Source organism: Gobio gobio (assembly GCF_949357685.1).
Source record: "Gobio gobio genome assembly, chromosome: 4".
NCBI classification, from domain to species: domain Eukaryota; kingdom Metazoa; phylum Chordata; class Actinopteri; order Cypriniformes; family Gobionidae; genus Gobio; species Gobio gobio.
The window spans coordinates 7,436,227-7,453,636 of NC_137100.1; the positions used below are offsets into that span (position 1 = coordinate 7,436,227).

At 35.6% G+C, this 17,410-nt stretch overlaps 1 protein-coding gene across 3 annotated transcripts in view; it reads right to left on the reverse strand.

Annotated features, from left to right (window-relative positions):
* Positions 1-17,410, reverse strand: part of ebf2 (EBF transcription factor 2) — a 41,876-nt gene that overhangs the window by 16,361 nt on the left and 8,105 nt on the right. For all 3 annotated transcript variants that reach the window (XM_079814453.1, XM_079814452.1, XM_079814451.1), the window contains exon 7: positions 23-104. In XM_079814453.1, the coding sequence (XP_079670579.1) occupies positions 23-104 (82 nt within the window). The remainder of the gene's footprint in view (positions 1-22; positions 105-17,410) is intronic.

The window sequence follows — 17,410 nt, forward strand, 5'->3', positions numbered from 1 at the left end:
TTTACATATAAATGATCCATACCTGAAATCGCCTCATGTCTCGGGGGTTTCCTGCTGTTTTCAAACAATTTTGATTGCACTTTAGGAAAAACTTCAAGAAAAATCTGTGGGAAACAAAAGACAACCAAGCCGTAAATTCAAGCTAGAAGAGGAGGATTACTGATGGACTTCATGGTATGGCCTGCCACTATTAGTAGCTTTCTTCGAAATAAATAAATATAAAATAGGTGTATCCACTTTTAAAATGGAGGAGAAAACACTCCCCATATGTTTTGTTGTTGACAATAGTCGTACATACTTTCAATAAAACCTCATCTGTCACCTGGAAAAGAAGCCAAAATATACAGATGCCAACATGAACTGAAGTGACATGCCCTCATCGTCAAAAAACATTAATAAATCATGCAAGAAACTAGACATAGGTTAATTTGCAGTCATTAAACATGGTTTGTGTTGACCTTATTGTGTTTTGTGTGCTAAATTATTGACTGCAATTTAAGTAGCCAGATAAATTAAAGAGACATTTCGAAATCAAACACTCAATCATTTTGGATATTGGATGTTGGGCCTGCGCAGTTCATGGTAACATTAATACATTTCAGTGTTTCATTTTAAAGACATCTTTGTTTAATTTTCTATTATACATATTTTGTACTCAAATGTAAAGTCAGTGCAAAGCATAAAACGAATTATCTGTCTCACTCTACCATCCCACACTTTTTGTAGAATTGACAGAAATACAACATTTATATTCAGAACTTATTGATCTTTTTGAGGTGATTTTTTTTTAATTCAAAAACTGGGGTGTATAAGCTCAGATCAATGATGATCAATGACGATCAATCAGTTCCAAAAATAAATACAAAGCATGTGCACATTGAAAAACCAAAAAAACTAGCTGAGTCTAATTTTTGGTAATAACATTCATAAGCGTTTTTTTCGCAAGCAGGTCATTTTTGACCCGGAACACCACAAGTGTAAAAAAAAATATCAAAAATGTTTCGGGAAGTTGTTATACACTGTGTGAGCAAAGAAAAAGAGAAGAGCAGTGGTTATTTGCAAGTGAAAATAGCATATTTGCCTAGCAATAGATGCTATTTACATTAAGTTTAAACAGCAATAGATTCTTAAGTGCAAGTAGCAATGATTCTATTTACACTACGTAAAAATAGCATAATTTTCTTTGCAATAAGTGTAAATAGTAGTTAGATGCTATTTATACTTATAAATAGTAGCAGATACTATGTATGCAATAATACAATAGAGTGTAAATGGTTAAAATTATTAAATGGATGCTGCCTTATTGGGACAATAAAGCCCTCCCTACACATGACCCTAAACACTTTATTTCCACTTTTCGAATATTTTCTTAATTTTGATTGAAAATAAATACCTTTCTGATCTGATATGTGATGGGAAAAGGGAGTAGAGTGAGTTCGGCAAAAGGCAGATTCAAACCTCGAAACTTTTACATCAAAACTTTGTGCCATGCACCTTACCCCTACACTAGTGCTGCTGTAGTTAATCCAGTGTCTTCCGTAATTTTGTCTGGCCCAACCAGACGTCAGTGGGCGGAGTTAGTGTAAATAGTCTCTGCCAACAAGGCAGGCAATTTGCACTTAGAGTAAATAGACACTCCGAAAAGGGCAATCCTCTCCATGTAAAAGTGACTGGAACATGAGGTTTAAATCCAAAAACAAAGACATCATGGGTCCAAGTGACAAATGTGTTATTTGAGAGATGATGGACATGTGTTCAGAGGTGTAAATTACAAATTGCACTTCATTATTTTATTTAAACTCATTAAGACCTCCAAAGTACAAAGTACATGTTTCACAGGTCATCATGAAGCAGATCTATTCTCTTCATTTGCTTGTGTTGCCGGCTGGAAAATGTTTTGACACAGAACCCATCTTTTCAAGTATAAATTCCCTACTTTTATGCCCCTGCATGCATGCAAAATTTTCATTCCATAATCGATTTGGCAAGGCTGGTCTGTTTAATAAGGAATAACAGCCTACAAAAAAATAGCAGTTTTGTTGCATTGACCCAAAAAAACATGTGGATACAGTTGAGAGCGGGGCACAACCTAACTCAGGGTTAGTTGTAACACACATGGTTTAACACTTTCCACACATGCCAGGATGACGAAACTTAGTGTATTTTGCCATATCAGCATTATTTAGAGAAAGAATTGTACCAAAATTAAAAAATCTCTGGAAGATATTACTGAACATTTATTTAACCATAGCAAAAGTAAATTTCTCACTTAAGTTTATTTTTCATTTCTGTTTTTGTGTTTATTTAAAATAAGACAAATCTGATATTATTTTAATCTTACACTCTAAAAAAAAAAAGGTTCTATATTGCACCAAAAATGGTTCTTGGCCCGTAATCATAGGGGAACCTTTTTTAGTGCTATATAGCACCAATTTTGGTGCTTCAGTGGTTCTTCAGTGGTTCTTCAGCGGTTCTTCAGAGGTTCTTCACCGGTTCTTTGACTAAGGTGCTATATAGCACCTCTGAAGAACCGCTGAAGAACCACTGAAGCACCAAAATTGGTGCTATATAGCACTAAAAAAGGTTCCCCTATGATTACGAGCCTTTTTTTTTAGAGTGTATATCTGTTATTTAACAGTTGAGATTGAGAACAGTTGAGAACAGCAGAGGACACGAGCCGGGGTTAAATCCCAATTGAGCAGGTGGGGCATGTTGTCACACTGCGTTACAATGAGCCCCTATTAGAACTACACTTTTAGAAATTAGAAATACTTTTATGAATTCTATTGAGAAACCATGAGAAAAAGGTGAATAATTACTGAGTCAATGTTCAGAAATGACTAATTATTATTATGTTGTTTAACTGTATTTAGCGATGTGTTTGTTGTCAAACTCAAATTCGTATATTTTAAATCAAGAAAAAAGTATACACTGTATTAATGAAACAAAACCACATAATTGTGCAAATTAATGTGCGGGAAAATAAATACTCTGAACCCCAAGTGGATTTACACAAACTGATTAAGTCAAAAAGAGTTAGGTTGTGCCCCGCTCCTAGTTGCCTAAAGTTTTACCACTTGATCTAGACTTCTTTTTTTTTTTTTAAACAAAACACTCCATAAACACTGCATCTGAACCACTGTCCTCCAACTCTCTCCCTCTGTCTTATAGTATCTTACAACACACTTGTAATGGGCTTGTGTGCCGTTTCATGCTCCATGTACCATTCTTTTCACTTTAACTATGATAAACTTTTTAGTCCTTCATGAAATCATAGAGCACAGCTGCAAGCCGGCAAATGAAAGCGCATCGGCCAAGCACACATTAACATGCATTAGTCACTCCCCCACCCACTTAGCATGCAAATCTCTAAGCCTCGCTGCCTTGCACCTTCTGCCATGCATCCATTCACTGCATCATAATTAGACCCATCTTGCATAATTAATTAGGACTCCTGGAAAACCTTGCAACTTCAGCACAACATCCCTCCATCTCTGTTGTGTCATAAGGAAAAGTTTAATAATAACATTGTAAGTTTTGCACGGCTGTGATAATTAGATTTACTGGGGTAGGGTCTTCTTCACCGATGCAATCTCACAGCAATTTACGAGGTGGCTAATTCGCACGACCTCACGTATACTTTTTTTCTAACAATTTGTTTAGAACCCAGTGACTGATAAGTTTAGGGGGCGGAGTTTGGGGTGCTCCTTCCTGGTGAATTTTTTTTGTTGAAAATTTTTACAAATTCCTACAATTCAAACAATACAAATTTGTGCGAATTAGCCACTAGAGCCACACGATTAGCTAATCGTTAAAAGATCATGATCTCATTTCAAACACTCATGCAATCTCATTCCTAAAGCGATCGGACTGTCTATTAAACCTTTGACAAGTCCGATCACAGCGAACATTTAAAACTGCGTATGAAGCAGAGAGAGCAGTTGTCATGTATGAAACGGCTTCTCAAACAGTCTTTTCAACCACACAGTAGCATTACTTCCGTGTTACAAATGTTCAAATTATATCCGAAGTACTGGGATAAAAGTTTGGATATAAACACTGATGTATGTCTACGGTAGCGATCAAAATAGAGTAAATCACAGTCATTGACGCATGAAATGTAAAGATTGTATCAATTACATCGTTACACCAGTAGGTGGCGACAAGTGACTGTTAAAAATGTATTTGTTTTTGAATCATTCATTCAAGAGATTCATTCACAAATGCTGATTCATCCTGTTAATGAATCAAGTGAAGTATTTGAGTCATTGAATCATTCATTCTATCGGATTTCTTTTTTAATCATTTTAACTAGACTGAAGCAATTTAGATTTTGTTACAACCTCTAGAAAATGATGTTCAGAATCATGGGAGAATCAAGATCTATTTGAGACAAAAACTAAAAATTGCGATTCAGTTTATCTAATCCTGCAGCTTTTTTTCGCCACCTTGTAAAATACGAATTACCATGAGATCAACTCTTATTCGTTGTTTTTAAAGGTGGGGTAAGTGTTATTTCAAATCTGCTTTAGAAAAGTGTCTCGGGCGAGGACCAAAACAAACTTATAGCCAATCAGCAGTAAGGGGCGTGTCTACTAATGAAGGGGAGAAGAGAGCGCTCAGTGCACATCATTATTCAAAAGACAAGACACAGGACGGACATTAGCCTAGCAACAACAGAAAGAGAGAGATGGCAGATAAAAAACACATGTGGAAGATGTCTGTGGAAAAAAAGAAGGCTTACGATCAGGCAAGAAGTATCAGCTTTCCAGCGCTGGAGAGAACTCGAGGAGTGAAGGCCGAGGTTGCTTTATTTCTTCTCGATAGACGAGTAACATTGGTTTTGTTTTGTTTCACAGAACTAATATATGCTGGCTTTTGCTTGAAAATGCTCATGTGTCATGTTTGCTCGCTTGTCTATTTGCGATCGTATTGTCGTTCACTTCAGCGATGATAAAGACCCGATAAGCCAGGAGCATCTAAACCTCCTCACAGTCTGTTTCAAGCGTCAGATCCCAAAGTGTGTCCGAAAAGTAAGATAATATACTCATAATATGTTTGTTTCCTTTGGTTCCTCTTTTCGTGATCGATATAACCCTCTAATCTTGTCATAATTGTAATATGTTGGTTAGTTGGACTGTCATGCTCGTGCTATCGAGTTGTTCATGAGAACTGTGTTTGTGTTTTTGGGATGTAAGGGATGACTTTTTTTACTGAACATTCGACCTGGATTACCATAGTAACACACATTGCTTTCACTTATTGATGACATCATACCCTCGGCCGGCTGGCACAGCAGATTCCACCATAGTCGCTGCCTGGGTTAAGTATATGTGGGGCGGAGCTTTCAAAATAGGGGCGTATTTGTTTTGGTGATTTGAAATCGGTTACCAGAAAGCACTCACCACATCTTTAAAGGGTTAGTTCACCCAAAAATGAAAATACTGTAATTAATTAATTACCCTCATGTCGTTCGACACCCGTAAGACCTCCGTTCATCTTCGGAACAGAAATGAAGATATTTTAGTTGAAATCTGATGGCTCTGAAAGGCCTCCATTGGCACAATGGCACTTTACACTCTCAAGACCCTTAAAAGGCACTAAAGGCGTCGTTACAAAGTCCATCTCACTACAGTGGTTCTAAAATAACTTTATGAATCTGCGAGAATAGTTTTTGTGCGCAAAAAAACCCTAAATAACGACTTACATAGTGATGACGATTTCAAAACACGGCATCATGAAGCTTCGAAGCGTTATGAATCAGTGAGTCGAATCATGATTCGGATCGGGTGTCAAACCGCCAAACTGCTGAAATTTGGCGATCCAAACTGCTGAATCGACTCACTGATTCATAACGCTTCGAAGCTTCATGATGCCTTGTTTTGAAATCGTCATCACTATGTAAGTCTTTATTTAGGATTTTTTTGCGCACAAAAACTATTCTCGCCGATTCATAAAGTTATTTTAGAACCACTGTAGTGAGATGGACTTTGTAACGACATCTTCAGTGCCTTTTAAGGGTCTTGAGAGTGTAAAGTGCCATTGTGCCAATGGAGGCCTTTCAGAGCCATCAGATTTCAACTAAAATATCTTCATTTCTGTCCCTTTAAGTAGTTTATGTCGAATTGTTCCATATAAAAAGAAACCTTGTATACTGGCAAATATATAGTTACAGTTGAGTTAATCCACAACCCACTACCATACACTACTAGACTCTGGACAAGCTGGACTTAAAATGAGGCAAAATAACGTTTTGAGAACGTCTTCAGAATTTCTGGAAAGTTACAGGCTGGTGTGTTGGAACAGAGCTGGAACTAAACTGTAGAGAAAAATAAAATATGCATACATACAAATGTTTGGAATCATTACAATGTTTGAAGTCTCTTCTACTCATCAAGGCTGCATTTATTTGATCAAAAAAACTGTAATATTGTGAAATATTATTACAATCTGAATTTTCAGAATCATTACTCCAGTCTTCAGTGTCACATGATCCTTCAGAAATCGTTCTAATATGCTGATTTCTAATGATACTTTGATGAATATATAGTTCAAAAGAACAGCAGAATTTTTTTTGTAACATTCTTTACAGTCACTTTTGATCAATTTAATATATCATTGCTGGATAAAGGTATAAATTTCATACCCCAAACTTTTTAATGGTAACGTATCACGGTTTATAATAATCATTAATGTTTCTCAAGCAGCAAATCATCATATTAGAATGATTTCTGAAGGATCATATGACATTGAAGACGATGCTGAAAATTCAGCTGTGATCACAGGAATAAATTACATTTTAAAATAATATTTCGCAATATTACTGTTTTTACTGGATCAAATAAGTGCAGAAGAGACTTTATATAAACATTATATAATCTTAACGCTTCCAAACGTTTGACCAGGAGTGTATGATTTTTTTACAAAACCAAACCTAATAATTTTTATTATTTAAGACTTTAAGGTTTTAAATGACTACATTAGATCAGAGAATAAAGAAAAAGCAGCCAACTCTTATAATACGGTTTAAAAAGCATCCCATAGAATTAATGTCCAGAGGAAGCTAAAATATGGATAGTTTCGATTTGTTTAGCATTTCTGGTCATCTGTGTACAGCCATTTCATACTTAACTGATGGGAGTTTTATTTTACTATCCTAAAATGTAGAAAAAAGTAATATTAAAGAATAATTTCCAAATGTTACATTGCCATTGTTTTGAAACTAAAACTGAATCTTGAATCATCATTTTATTTTAAGATTGGATTAACTCAAAGAATAAACTGTTATCTTGATGGTTGTAAATCAGTATTATTACACTTTAGAATAAACTGAATATATTTATATAATGCCCATTGCAACAGACAGAAACAAGGGATGAGAAAGAGACTGTTGATATGTTAGATTCAGAAGCATCACTCATCGGTATTTCCCCTTGTCCATCTCACCTCCCTCCCACTCCGTCTTAGAAAAACAAAACAGTGTCATGACATAGAGGGAGTGGGGGAAGGAAAATTAGGAAACCAGATGTGCAGCATCGAAACACGGACATGCTGAAAAGTTTCGGCAGCAATACATCAACGACTGTATGCCACATGTGTGTGTGAGGACAGCCACTCGGCATTGTAACAAAAATATTATATTCAACCCAAATTATTAAAAAAATGTAACCATGAAGATTTGAAACAATTGTTCATTAGAGATGAAGTATCAGATCTACCTACAACATTGGCGTACTGATATTCTACGTATTAGATTAATCGTCAGCAAATAAGCAAACAAAAAAAACAAAAACAAATCCCAGTAAAGTCTAGTGTTGGATGTGTGTAGGTGAGGTCGTGGGGGAAGCCTCTGAGGGGTTTTGGGTAGCAGAGGTTAGCTAGGGCTGGTCATAAATACTATGGGCTCCCAGAATCCCTCGGCAGACTTTGGGGCCAGACTGGTCGTGGGGTTAACAGGGCACGTTCCCAACCTCTGACCCCACTAACAGGGCACACATAGAGGCTCTAAAAATCAATACCTCCATCACCACATACCACACCAGGACCTTTCACACTTGCTCCCACAACTAAGGAAAATAAAAGCAAGCGACCAACATCTTGTTTCAGGACCCTTGCCTTTTCTGAGGCAAACACTTTACAAAGATTCTTTTTTTTTTTGCCAGTTACCAACTGCTCTAAATATTCTGTCATCAAATTCGTGAGAACGTTTGTGAGCTTTAATTTCGATGGTCCACTTTAGACATTGGATAACACTATAGTTACACGTTACTATATTAGTTACTATAGTAATAACAGTAAATTATGCATAATTACAAGTAACTAACCCTAAACCAAACCATAACTCTAACTCTATAGTAAGTACATGTAGTTAATTCATATTACTCATTTGAGTAAGTACAATGTAACTACATCACTTTAATATATTGAAGTACTGTGTGATAATAATTAACTACATGTACTTACTATATGGTTAGGATTAGGGTTTTGTTTAGGGTTAGTTGCATGTAACTATGCATATTTATAGTTAATACTACAGTAACTACTTTACATGTAACGTGTAACAAACATTTTTTCAGACATTCTACTAACTATAAGTAACTTTGCAACTCCATGTCAACTAACTTTAACTAGAGTATTAGTAAACGGTTAGGTTAGGGTTAGTTGGCATGCACTTGCAAAGTTGCTTACAGTCAGTGCTTAATTTGTAAATTAATAATTGCAATGACACTTACACTGATCATACAACTTCAGTTTTTCCGAAACGTTAAATGACGTCACTAAACGTTGATTTCTGAGGCAAACACTTTACAAATATTCTCTTTTTTTTAGCCAGTTACCAACTGCTCTAAATATTCTGTCATCAAATTCGTGAGAACCATTTGTGAGAGTTTTAATTTCGATGGTCTTTAGACATTCGGTAACACTTTCTTTGAAGGTGACATAGTTACACATTAATACATAGTTACTATAGTAATAACAGTTAATTATACATAATTACAAATAACTAACACTAAACCACACCATAACCATAACTCTATAGTAAGTGCATGTAGTTAATTAATATTACTCAGTACTTATTTGAGTAAGTACAATGTCACTACATCACCTTATTTATTTAAGTACTGTGTAATAATAATTAACATGTACTTAGTATGGGGTTAGGGAATGGTTTAGGGTTAGTTGCATGTAATTATGCATAATCTATAGTTAATACTACAGTAACTACATGTAACACTGTAAAATAAAGTGTAACCAGACATTCTACTAACTAAGTAACTTTGCAACTGCATGTCAACTAACTTTAATTAGAGTTTTAGTAAACTGTTAGGTTAGGGTTAGTTGACAAGGACTTGCAAAGTTACTTATTTCAATGACACTGACACTGATCATACAACTTCAGTTTTCCCGAAACATTCAATGACATCAATAAGCGGTGATTTACTATAAAAGCATCATTCACAAGTTTCGGCACGGCCCTAACTACAGCCTAGTGTATTATTCTGGGTAACACTTTAGGGTCCAATTCTCACTATTTACTAGTTGCTTACTAGCATGCTAGGATACTAGGATATTATCTGTTTATTAGTACTTATAAAGCACATATTAATGCCTTATTCTGTATGATTCTACATCCCTTAATCATACACAACACCTAAACTTAACAACTACCTTACTAACTATTAATAAGCAGTAATTTGGAGTTTAATGAGGCAAAGGTTGCAGTTAATAGTAAGATTTGGATTCTTATCTAAAGTGTGACCTTATAGCTAAGTTGAGACCAAATATCATTCAGTTCATATCAGTGATATTTTCTTGACGTCATTGCCTCTTCCATTACATCAATTTTTGATTCTGACTGATCTAACTCCCGTTGTCTCCCGTTATCTTGATTACTATTAGCAGAATTGTCCAGGGGTGCCGTTTCATCTTCCCGGGTTCCCGGAAACACCATCAGCTTTATGGATATGAAAAATTTAAATATGCTTGACTGTCTTTTTGACATTTTGGTGATATTCATTTATTGGACTAATTCGTAGGCCTATACACTCTCTTCAAAAGTTCTGCTGGGTGCAAAACAATAAGCACCAACTGGTTTATAATTGGTTTATAAATATGTTGAGGGCCAATAGCAAAACATAACCTCCAAAATGCATAAACCCGTGGTCACTCTGTCATTCTCACACGCATGCACTGTCACCATGTAATGACCACTTTAAAAACAAATGCCTGAAAGCAAAAATCCCAAATCTGACATTTTCCGGAACAGGATCCGGCTCAAATTAAGCCCTGCTTATAGTCATATGAATGTCTGTTAGGGAAGCATCAAAATAAAGTGTTAGCAGATATCAAAGGGATAGTTCACCCACAAATATTGACATTTTCTCATCATTTAGGAGATATTTTAAAGATTGTTGGCAACCAGACAGTTGACGGTAGCCATTGACTATTTTTTTACTATGGAAGTCAATGGGTGCTGTCAACTGTCTGGTTGCCAACATTCTTTAAAATATCTCCTAAATGATGACAACATTTTCATTTCTGAGTGCCTTTAAGCAGACAGTCTACTAATACCCTAATGACTGCTAGTTAACATGTAGTTACAAAGTTACTTACAGTTAGTAGAATGACTAAAGTGGACTATCGAAGTCATTTGCAGACCAGAGCTTCTATTATGCATATATTTTTAATATATTAAAAGCATTACAATTTAAGTGATAACTTGAAATAACAAGAATTTCAGATTTGCTATCTCTTCTGCTTTAATGATAGTATGCATGCACTCCAGCTGGCATGGACGAAAGATGTGCAAATCTTGGTGTTTCATGTTTTCCCAGCATATTCTGAGAATATTCCAAAGAGCACGTTTTGTGCTTCAACTCCAGCAAGGAAATCGGACTTTTTATAGAACAGAGTATGTAGTCATGTCACAAATTTGCTTATTTGCTAAGTGACTAAGAAACTGCACAATATGTTTTTTTATGCATATGACATTATAACAGTTCTATGTTTATGAATCATTATGGTCCTAAGCTGTAGTAACTCTCTCACTGACCACCTAATTAGTTGACTCGCACGTTTTGTGTCTGCATTGGTTAAATAAATAAATCTGCGCTTACACTGACATACTCCGGGAAGCTGTGTGTGTGTGTGTGTGTGTGTGTGTGTGTGTGTGTGTGTGTGTGTTATAACGCTAAGTGCTTCCCTGAGTATGTCTATGTAAGCACAGATTTATTTAACCAATGCAGTAACAAAAAAGAAATTTTTGCACATGCCTTCATCTTTGTTGGGAAACAAAGGCAGGATAATCTGCATGAATACAAGAGTGGCAGATAGGAGAAGAGAAGGAAAAGATGTCTGCTTAATTAGCCAGTAATGATGGGATCTGACAAACAACATCTGTTTCCAAATTGGGAGTGTGTGTGTGTGTGTGTTTGGGAGGGGGGGTAGAATGGAGGATGCCAGCACTCACGTTACTGAGTGTCTCAAGCAGAACAGCTTGGAGTGAGTTTTGAGAGGAAAGAGAAGGATGCAGCAAAAATAGACAGAAAAATAAGTGCCTGAAACAAATGCATATTTGTAAGGCACTGTATTTTTGCCCCACAGATATTAGAGAAAATGCTTAATTAGCAGTGTGTGTGTGTGTGTGTGTGTAGGCACTGGTGCTTGACTGTCTTAAATTTCACTAATGAGTTAATGATGCCCCCTGGTGCTTGCCTGGCCCCTCTGTTTGTTTGTGTGTGTGTCTGCTTGGCAGTAATCTGGAGGAGATCCAGAAAATCTCATCCTCCACGGTAAAACATAATCCCACTTTCTCCACATTCCTGCTTTTTGTGTATACTGCAGGATTAAGGATATATCCATCAGGGCATATGCCCAGAATTAGTTTAGAATACTGATCTCGTATCATAGACGTGCATTTGTGAGAGATCAGACCTGATCACATGTCTATATGTGTGTGTGATGAATCTGTCAGGGCTCAGGTCAGGGTTGATAGGGCCATTGACAGCTTCCCAGCAGGCCTGCTGTGAGCCCTGTCAGTCGCTCTACTCCTCCTTCCTCCCATTCCCCTCCAGCACAGCTCCTCCCTGCTCTCGCTCCTGTCTGCATGTGTACACATTTGCTATGGATTAGTTATGGACATTATATTTCAGCACCATAGGCAGCACTGTTCCTCGCTCCAGTGACAGGAATCACCTTTTCGAATCATGCCAGATCAATTGAATTTAAAGCAGATGGACTCTGAAGTGTGGAAACCTCACATTTCAAAGATGATTCAGGGATGCAACCAGAGCTGAATTTCAAGTTTTTGAAAATCGTTAAAAATTATTTAAAGCATTTTGGTTAGACCTTATTTTTGACACTCTATCTGATCTAATGAAATTTTAAGTTGTACTTTTATTTTAGTTATGGGTATTATTTTGTTGATTTTAATGACTGTTTTTTACTTTTCATTTCATGATCCTGGGCAGATCTTGGCCTGTGTTATAACTGTACTGTAAACCCGTAACGCTCAAAATACTTCATTGGTTTGAGTAGCGCCAACTCAAATTAAACAAATTAGTTCAATCAAGTGAACTTTTTAGTATTTAAGTATTTTGAACTTTCTTGTTCTTTGAGTTCACAAAACTGACACATTTTAAGTAATCTGAATTGCTTCATTGATTTAAGTTTTATGAACTTGTTTCTTTTCATTTAGACAAATTTACATTTCTATTTCCCAGCATACTTTGCCATGGCACTCAAAATGGAGAGTAAATGCTAAAATTAAACGTTTAATTAATGTTTTTTTTTTTGTGCAAGATTAATGTTAAGTGGGAGATTTAGTAGTGTTTGTTGTGTTACATTACATTAGCAGTTGTCATTTATTGAATTAGCTAGTTAAAGCTAGCCAAATGTCCACTACTAAAAATATTTAAGTTGAGATTACATGATCATTTTAAGTTAAATGTATGAATTAGCTTACTCAAATTTTTCAAGTTAAGAGCAATTAAACTGTAGGAGTAGTTCTGCTTTCTTAAACTTTACATTTCTTAACTTAAAAAAATTATGCAACTGATTACATCAATTTGTTTGAGTTTCACCAACTTATTCAGGTTTACAGTGAGGAGTCACAAAAAAATAAATAATTGAGAGCATTTTAACATATACGTTTGCAACATAACAAAATGTGAAAAAATGAAGGGGCTTGAGTATTCAAAGCAGAAAAAAACGTGTTTTATTTTATTACCTTTAATTGTCTGTTGACTGTTAATTTTATCTCACCACTCAGATTCCAAATATCTGGTCCAAATTGTGTATAATGAATATGTTAGCAGTGAACATGAATATGGTAGAATTCAGAATTGCATTCCATCATAAACAATTACTACACATTCTGTTCTTAAAACTGTAATGTTTACAATACAAAACTATTAAGAAATGCTGTTATTACACTTCACCTTCACTTGTCTTATAGTGCTCACTCTTTGTTAGTGCTGTTCATTTTCCCTTCAGCAGCAGTTAATTGTCTTTCTCTTTATTGATCCAATAGTTTTGCACTCCCCTGGGTTTGATTAGCAAAGTGAGAGGGGACAGATGGTACCATTCCTATTACTGTGATTTTTTTTCCTTCTTTTTTCAGAGCACTCATTGCAGATAGAACTAAGGATGCGAATGAAATGCTACGTCAGACCAGTCTTAAAAACAACAGCCCCAAGTTTGTTGAGGCTTGTTTTCAAGTGTACGTCTAATTGCTACTGTGGCTCTTAAATTTAAGAATACACTGGGAACAATGGCTCTGTGGGGTTGTAATTGTAACACACAAAAAAATCTATATTTTCAACAAATAAATCTATGTTTGGTACTTTACTTAATATTTTCAGTAGCCTAACTAATGTTGTTGTAAACATGTTTTTTTTATTTTTGTTTTATACAATTAAATGGTGTGTGTATTATCTTGAGTAATCTTGACTAGGCTTTTTAGATGTGTGCATTTTCTATATATTTTTTATCAAAATTGATTTACAAGACTAAACAATTGGATTTGGCTGTTGCAAAAACACTATGTTCAGGACTGAATTTGCACTGCTGGCAACCCAAAGACACTAAAAAAGGTAAGAATGACATTAAATATGAGCTGTTTATTGGTTTGATGCTTCAAATACAGATATGCAATGATAAAACTAAATGTTTGTATTATTGATAAATACTTAAATTGGCCTTATGGCTTGGCTAACGATTTCGCACCCACGTTTTTTTTCGTAAGTAATTGGCTATACTTCTATTTTTATGCTTTATCTCCTCAGGATTAAGGATGTGAGTTATAGGATTCATTTGTATTTTACAGCTGTAGTTTAGTTTGTTGTAATTTGGATGTGTTCAAAATGCGTTGAAAATGTAAAACCTTCATAAATGAGTGAACGATTGGAAATGGTGGAATTTGTCTGGAGTTGTGCAAGTGGACCAACGTTTGTGCTTTCTGGCATTTTCAATTTATAAATCCTGAATTCAGGATTTCATTCATTCAAAGGCAACAAAAGCACAGTATAAACTTTAGTAGGCAGCTGAAAACAGAGGACCTGCATCCAAATTCTGTGTAGATATTACAAACTATACTAATTAAAACAATATTTGTAAACAGATTTGACAGTTACAATAAAAGGCCAACAAAAACACAAGCATATACCAATCAATCTGCCTTATTCTTGCAGTAGCCTTATTCTATTGATAAGATTATATTGACTATTTTGTTTGTTTTAACCTATATAGATTGAAAACCCACAAAACCCACCATGGGATTGATCCCTATTCAACCCTCTCCTTCTTTTCAACAGTTCTTTTCAACCCTCACTAATCATATGCATCCATTTATTGAACCTGTTTCTGACTTGCTGAGTCTCAAGCTGTTAGTCCATACAGCTGTACATTTACTACAAAGGTTAAGATATATACCAGGATATATACCAGGACTTTCAGAAACCTTTCTTTACCTATGAAGCCATACACAATTAGTGCTTTCACGCCAAACTTTTGCAAATCCAATTTAGCCATGTTTTGCATAACACTACAAACAACTGAAAATAAATTGACACTTTTACTTAGCTGTCTAAATGGGAACATTGCATAGACTTCTGTCGTCTTTGTATACAGTTATAAAAACGTATAACCTTAACCACCTTTTTTTCCTGCATTTTTACAATAAAATGTGTTAAAGGAGTTAACACTGGTTTTGTGATTTTTGTTTTTGTTTTTTGTCATGTTTAGCTCAGAGCTTCTGCAGAAGTTCTACAAATTTGTCACCAAAATAAAGTTAAGTAGGTTCACACACACACGTTTTCATGTTTTATGGGGACTTTCCATTGACATTGACTGTACAAACTGTATATTATATCCCCTAATCCTATCACAGAAAAACGTTCTGCATTTCTATATTTTCAAAAAAACATCACTTAGTATGATTTATAAGCTGTTTTCCTCAAGGGGACCAAAAAATTTTCCCCACAAGGACAAGGATTTCCGGATATTGCCATCTTTGTGAGGACATTTTTTATCCCCCATAATGTAAGGTATACCACCTTACACACACACACACACACACATGCACACACACACACACACACACACACACACACACACACACACACACACACACACACACACACACACACACACACACACACACACACACACACACACACACACACACACACACACACTTAAATTAATGAAGTCCATGAACTTCAATCATTTCCATATACAGCTAAATACTATAACCCATACTTTAACTCAACACTTTTTTACAATTAAAAAAATTACTTAATATATATATTGTTTTTTTGTTTTTGTTTTTAATAAATGATGATAATAGCACCAGATGTCCCTGGTTTTGTCAGAATTAGCTCTTATATGAACGAATATGTAAATCAAGTATAGATCAGTGGTACACACGCACGCCTCGTGGTCAACATATGCCAACCAAAATGTTCATTAACATATTATCCCTATAGCCAATTTGCATGAGACATTTTTAAAACAGTAGCTTTCATCCACAAGATGAAAGTATGTCGCCAAAGCACATGTGTGGTATTGATCAGTCATGGATTGTTGGATTGACTAAGTTGGCCTTTCAATCAATATGCACAAGCCCACGATGAGACATACAATTATATAAACTAACTAAAAGAAACAAATGAAGGTTTCAATGTGCAAAAATGCATGCTTAATATAGCCTAACATATGGACAGGTAATGATAAAAAGCTAGGCCGTAATCTCTGGCAGCAAGAAGAGCCAAGGGAAGATGTGGGGGATCATATAATGTGACAAAAGCCTCCTTCAGCATCAGCTGAGAGCTATTCTCTCCCCTTCTGCTAATAACTGGATTAGTTGTGGAGGCAGAAAGGGGGTGGAGAGACAGACAGACTGAGCAGCAGGTCCAAACAAAACGGACACAGATTAAAAAAGCAGGGGGGTGTAGGTGCTTTGGGATCCCAATTCCCACATGGATCGGGGAGGTGTCCTGATGAGGCTGACTAATTATATCAATATTAGGCGGAAAGCTTGTAGGTGGCATAGAAAACGAGAGTGTGAAGGGTATTAAAACATACTTGATTAAAAAATACTTGAATATCTTCTAATAAATATATTAAACATCTATGTCAACTCTCATTTGTAAGTCCCTTGGTCTTTCAAACAGCAAACGGTATCATGTAGCCATGAAAATATGGTAAAGTATGAATCTATCAATGATGTAGCACTTCTTATAGACACAACAGGCAATTTAAACACATCCATGATTTAAAGAAATGGTACACAGTACATAAAAAAGCTAAACCAAAAAAATGTAAACAAAATTTTTGTTTGCTGTGCTAAATCTGAGAAGTATCCTAATGCACTAATGATGCAATATATAAGCTAAAAAATCTGTCAATATCAAACGTAGCTGTCTAATCCCTTCATTTTATTAAAACTATGGGCAGGTCTGAGCTTGTTTTGAGAATTAAAGAGATAGAAGGAACAGATAGGACACAGAGAGAGAAACAGAGAGAGAGAGAAAGTAGAGAGTGAAGACTCACAGAGAAAACTATAAAAACAGCTGTGGTGCTAAGGAATTCTGGGAAAGTCTATGAGACAACCATCCATTTTTTTCCACTCTTGACGTGAGAAAGACAGAGCAGATCCTCAGAGACGCTTTATAAACACTGTTAGCTGGAACAGTGGGGGGAGAGAGAGGTATAGAGGGATATGTGAAAATGTATTATCCATATCTTTGAAAGATAGCTGATCAAGTCGTGAGGCAAAGAGAGATTTCGAATGCATAAGAGAGCAAAAGAAATAGCATTTAAGTGTTGTAGTGAGTAGGGAAAGGAGAAAATAAGTAGCCAAAGAAACTGCAATGATGCAATGAATAAAGAAGGACAGATGGGTTCATTC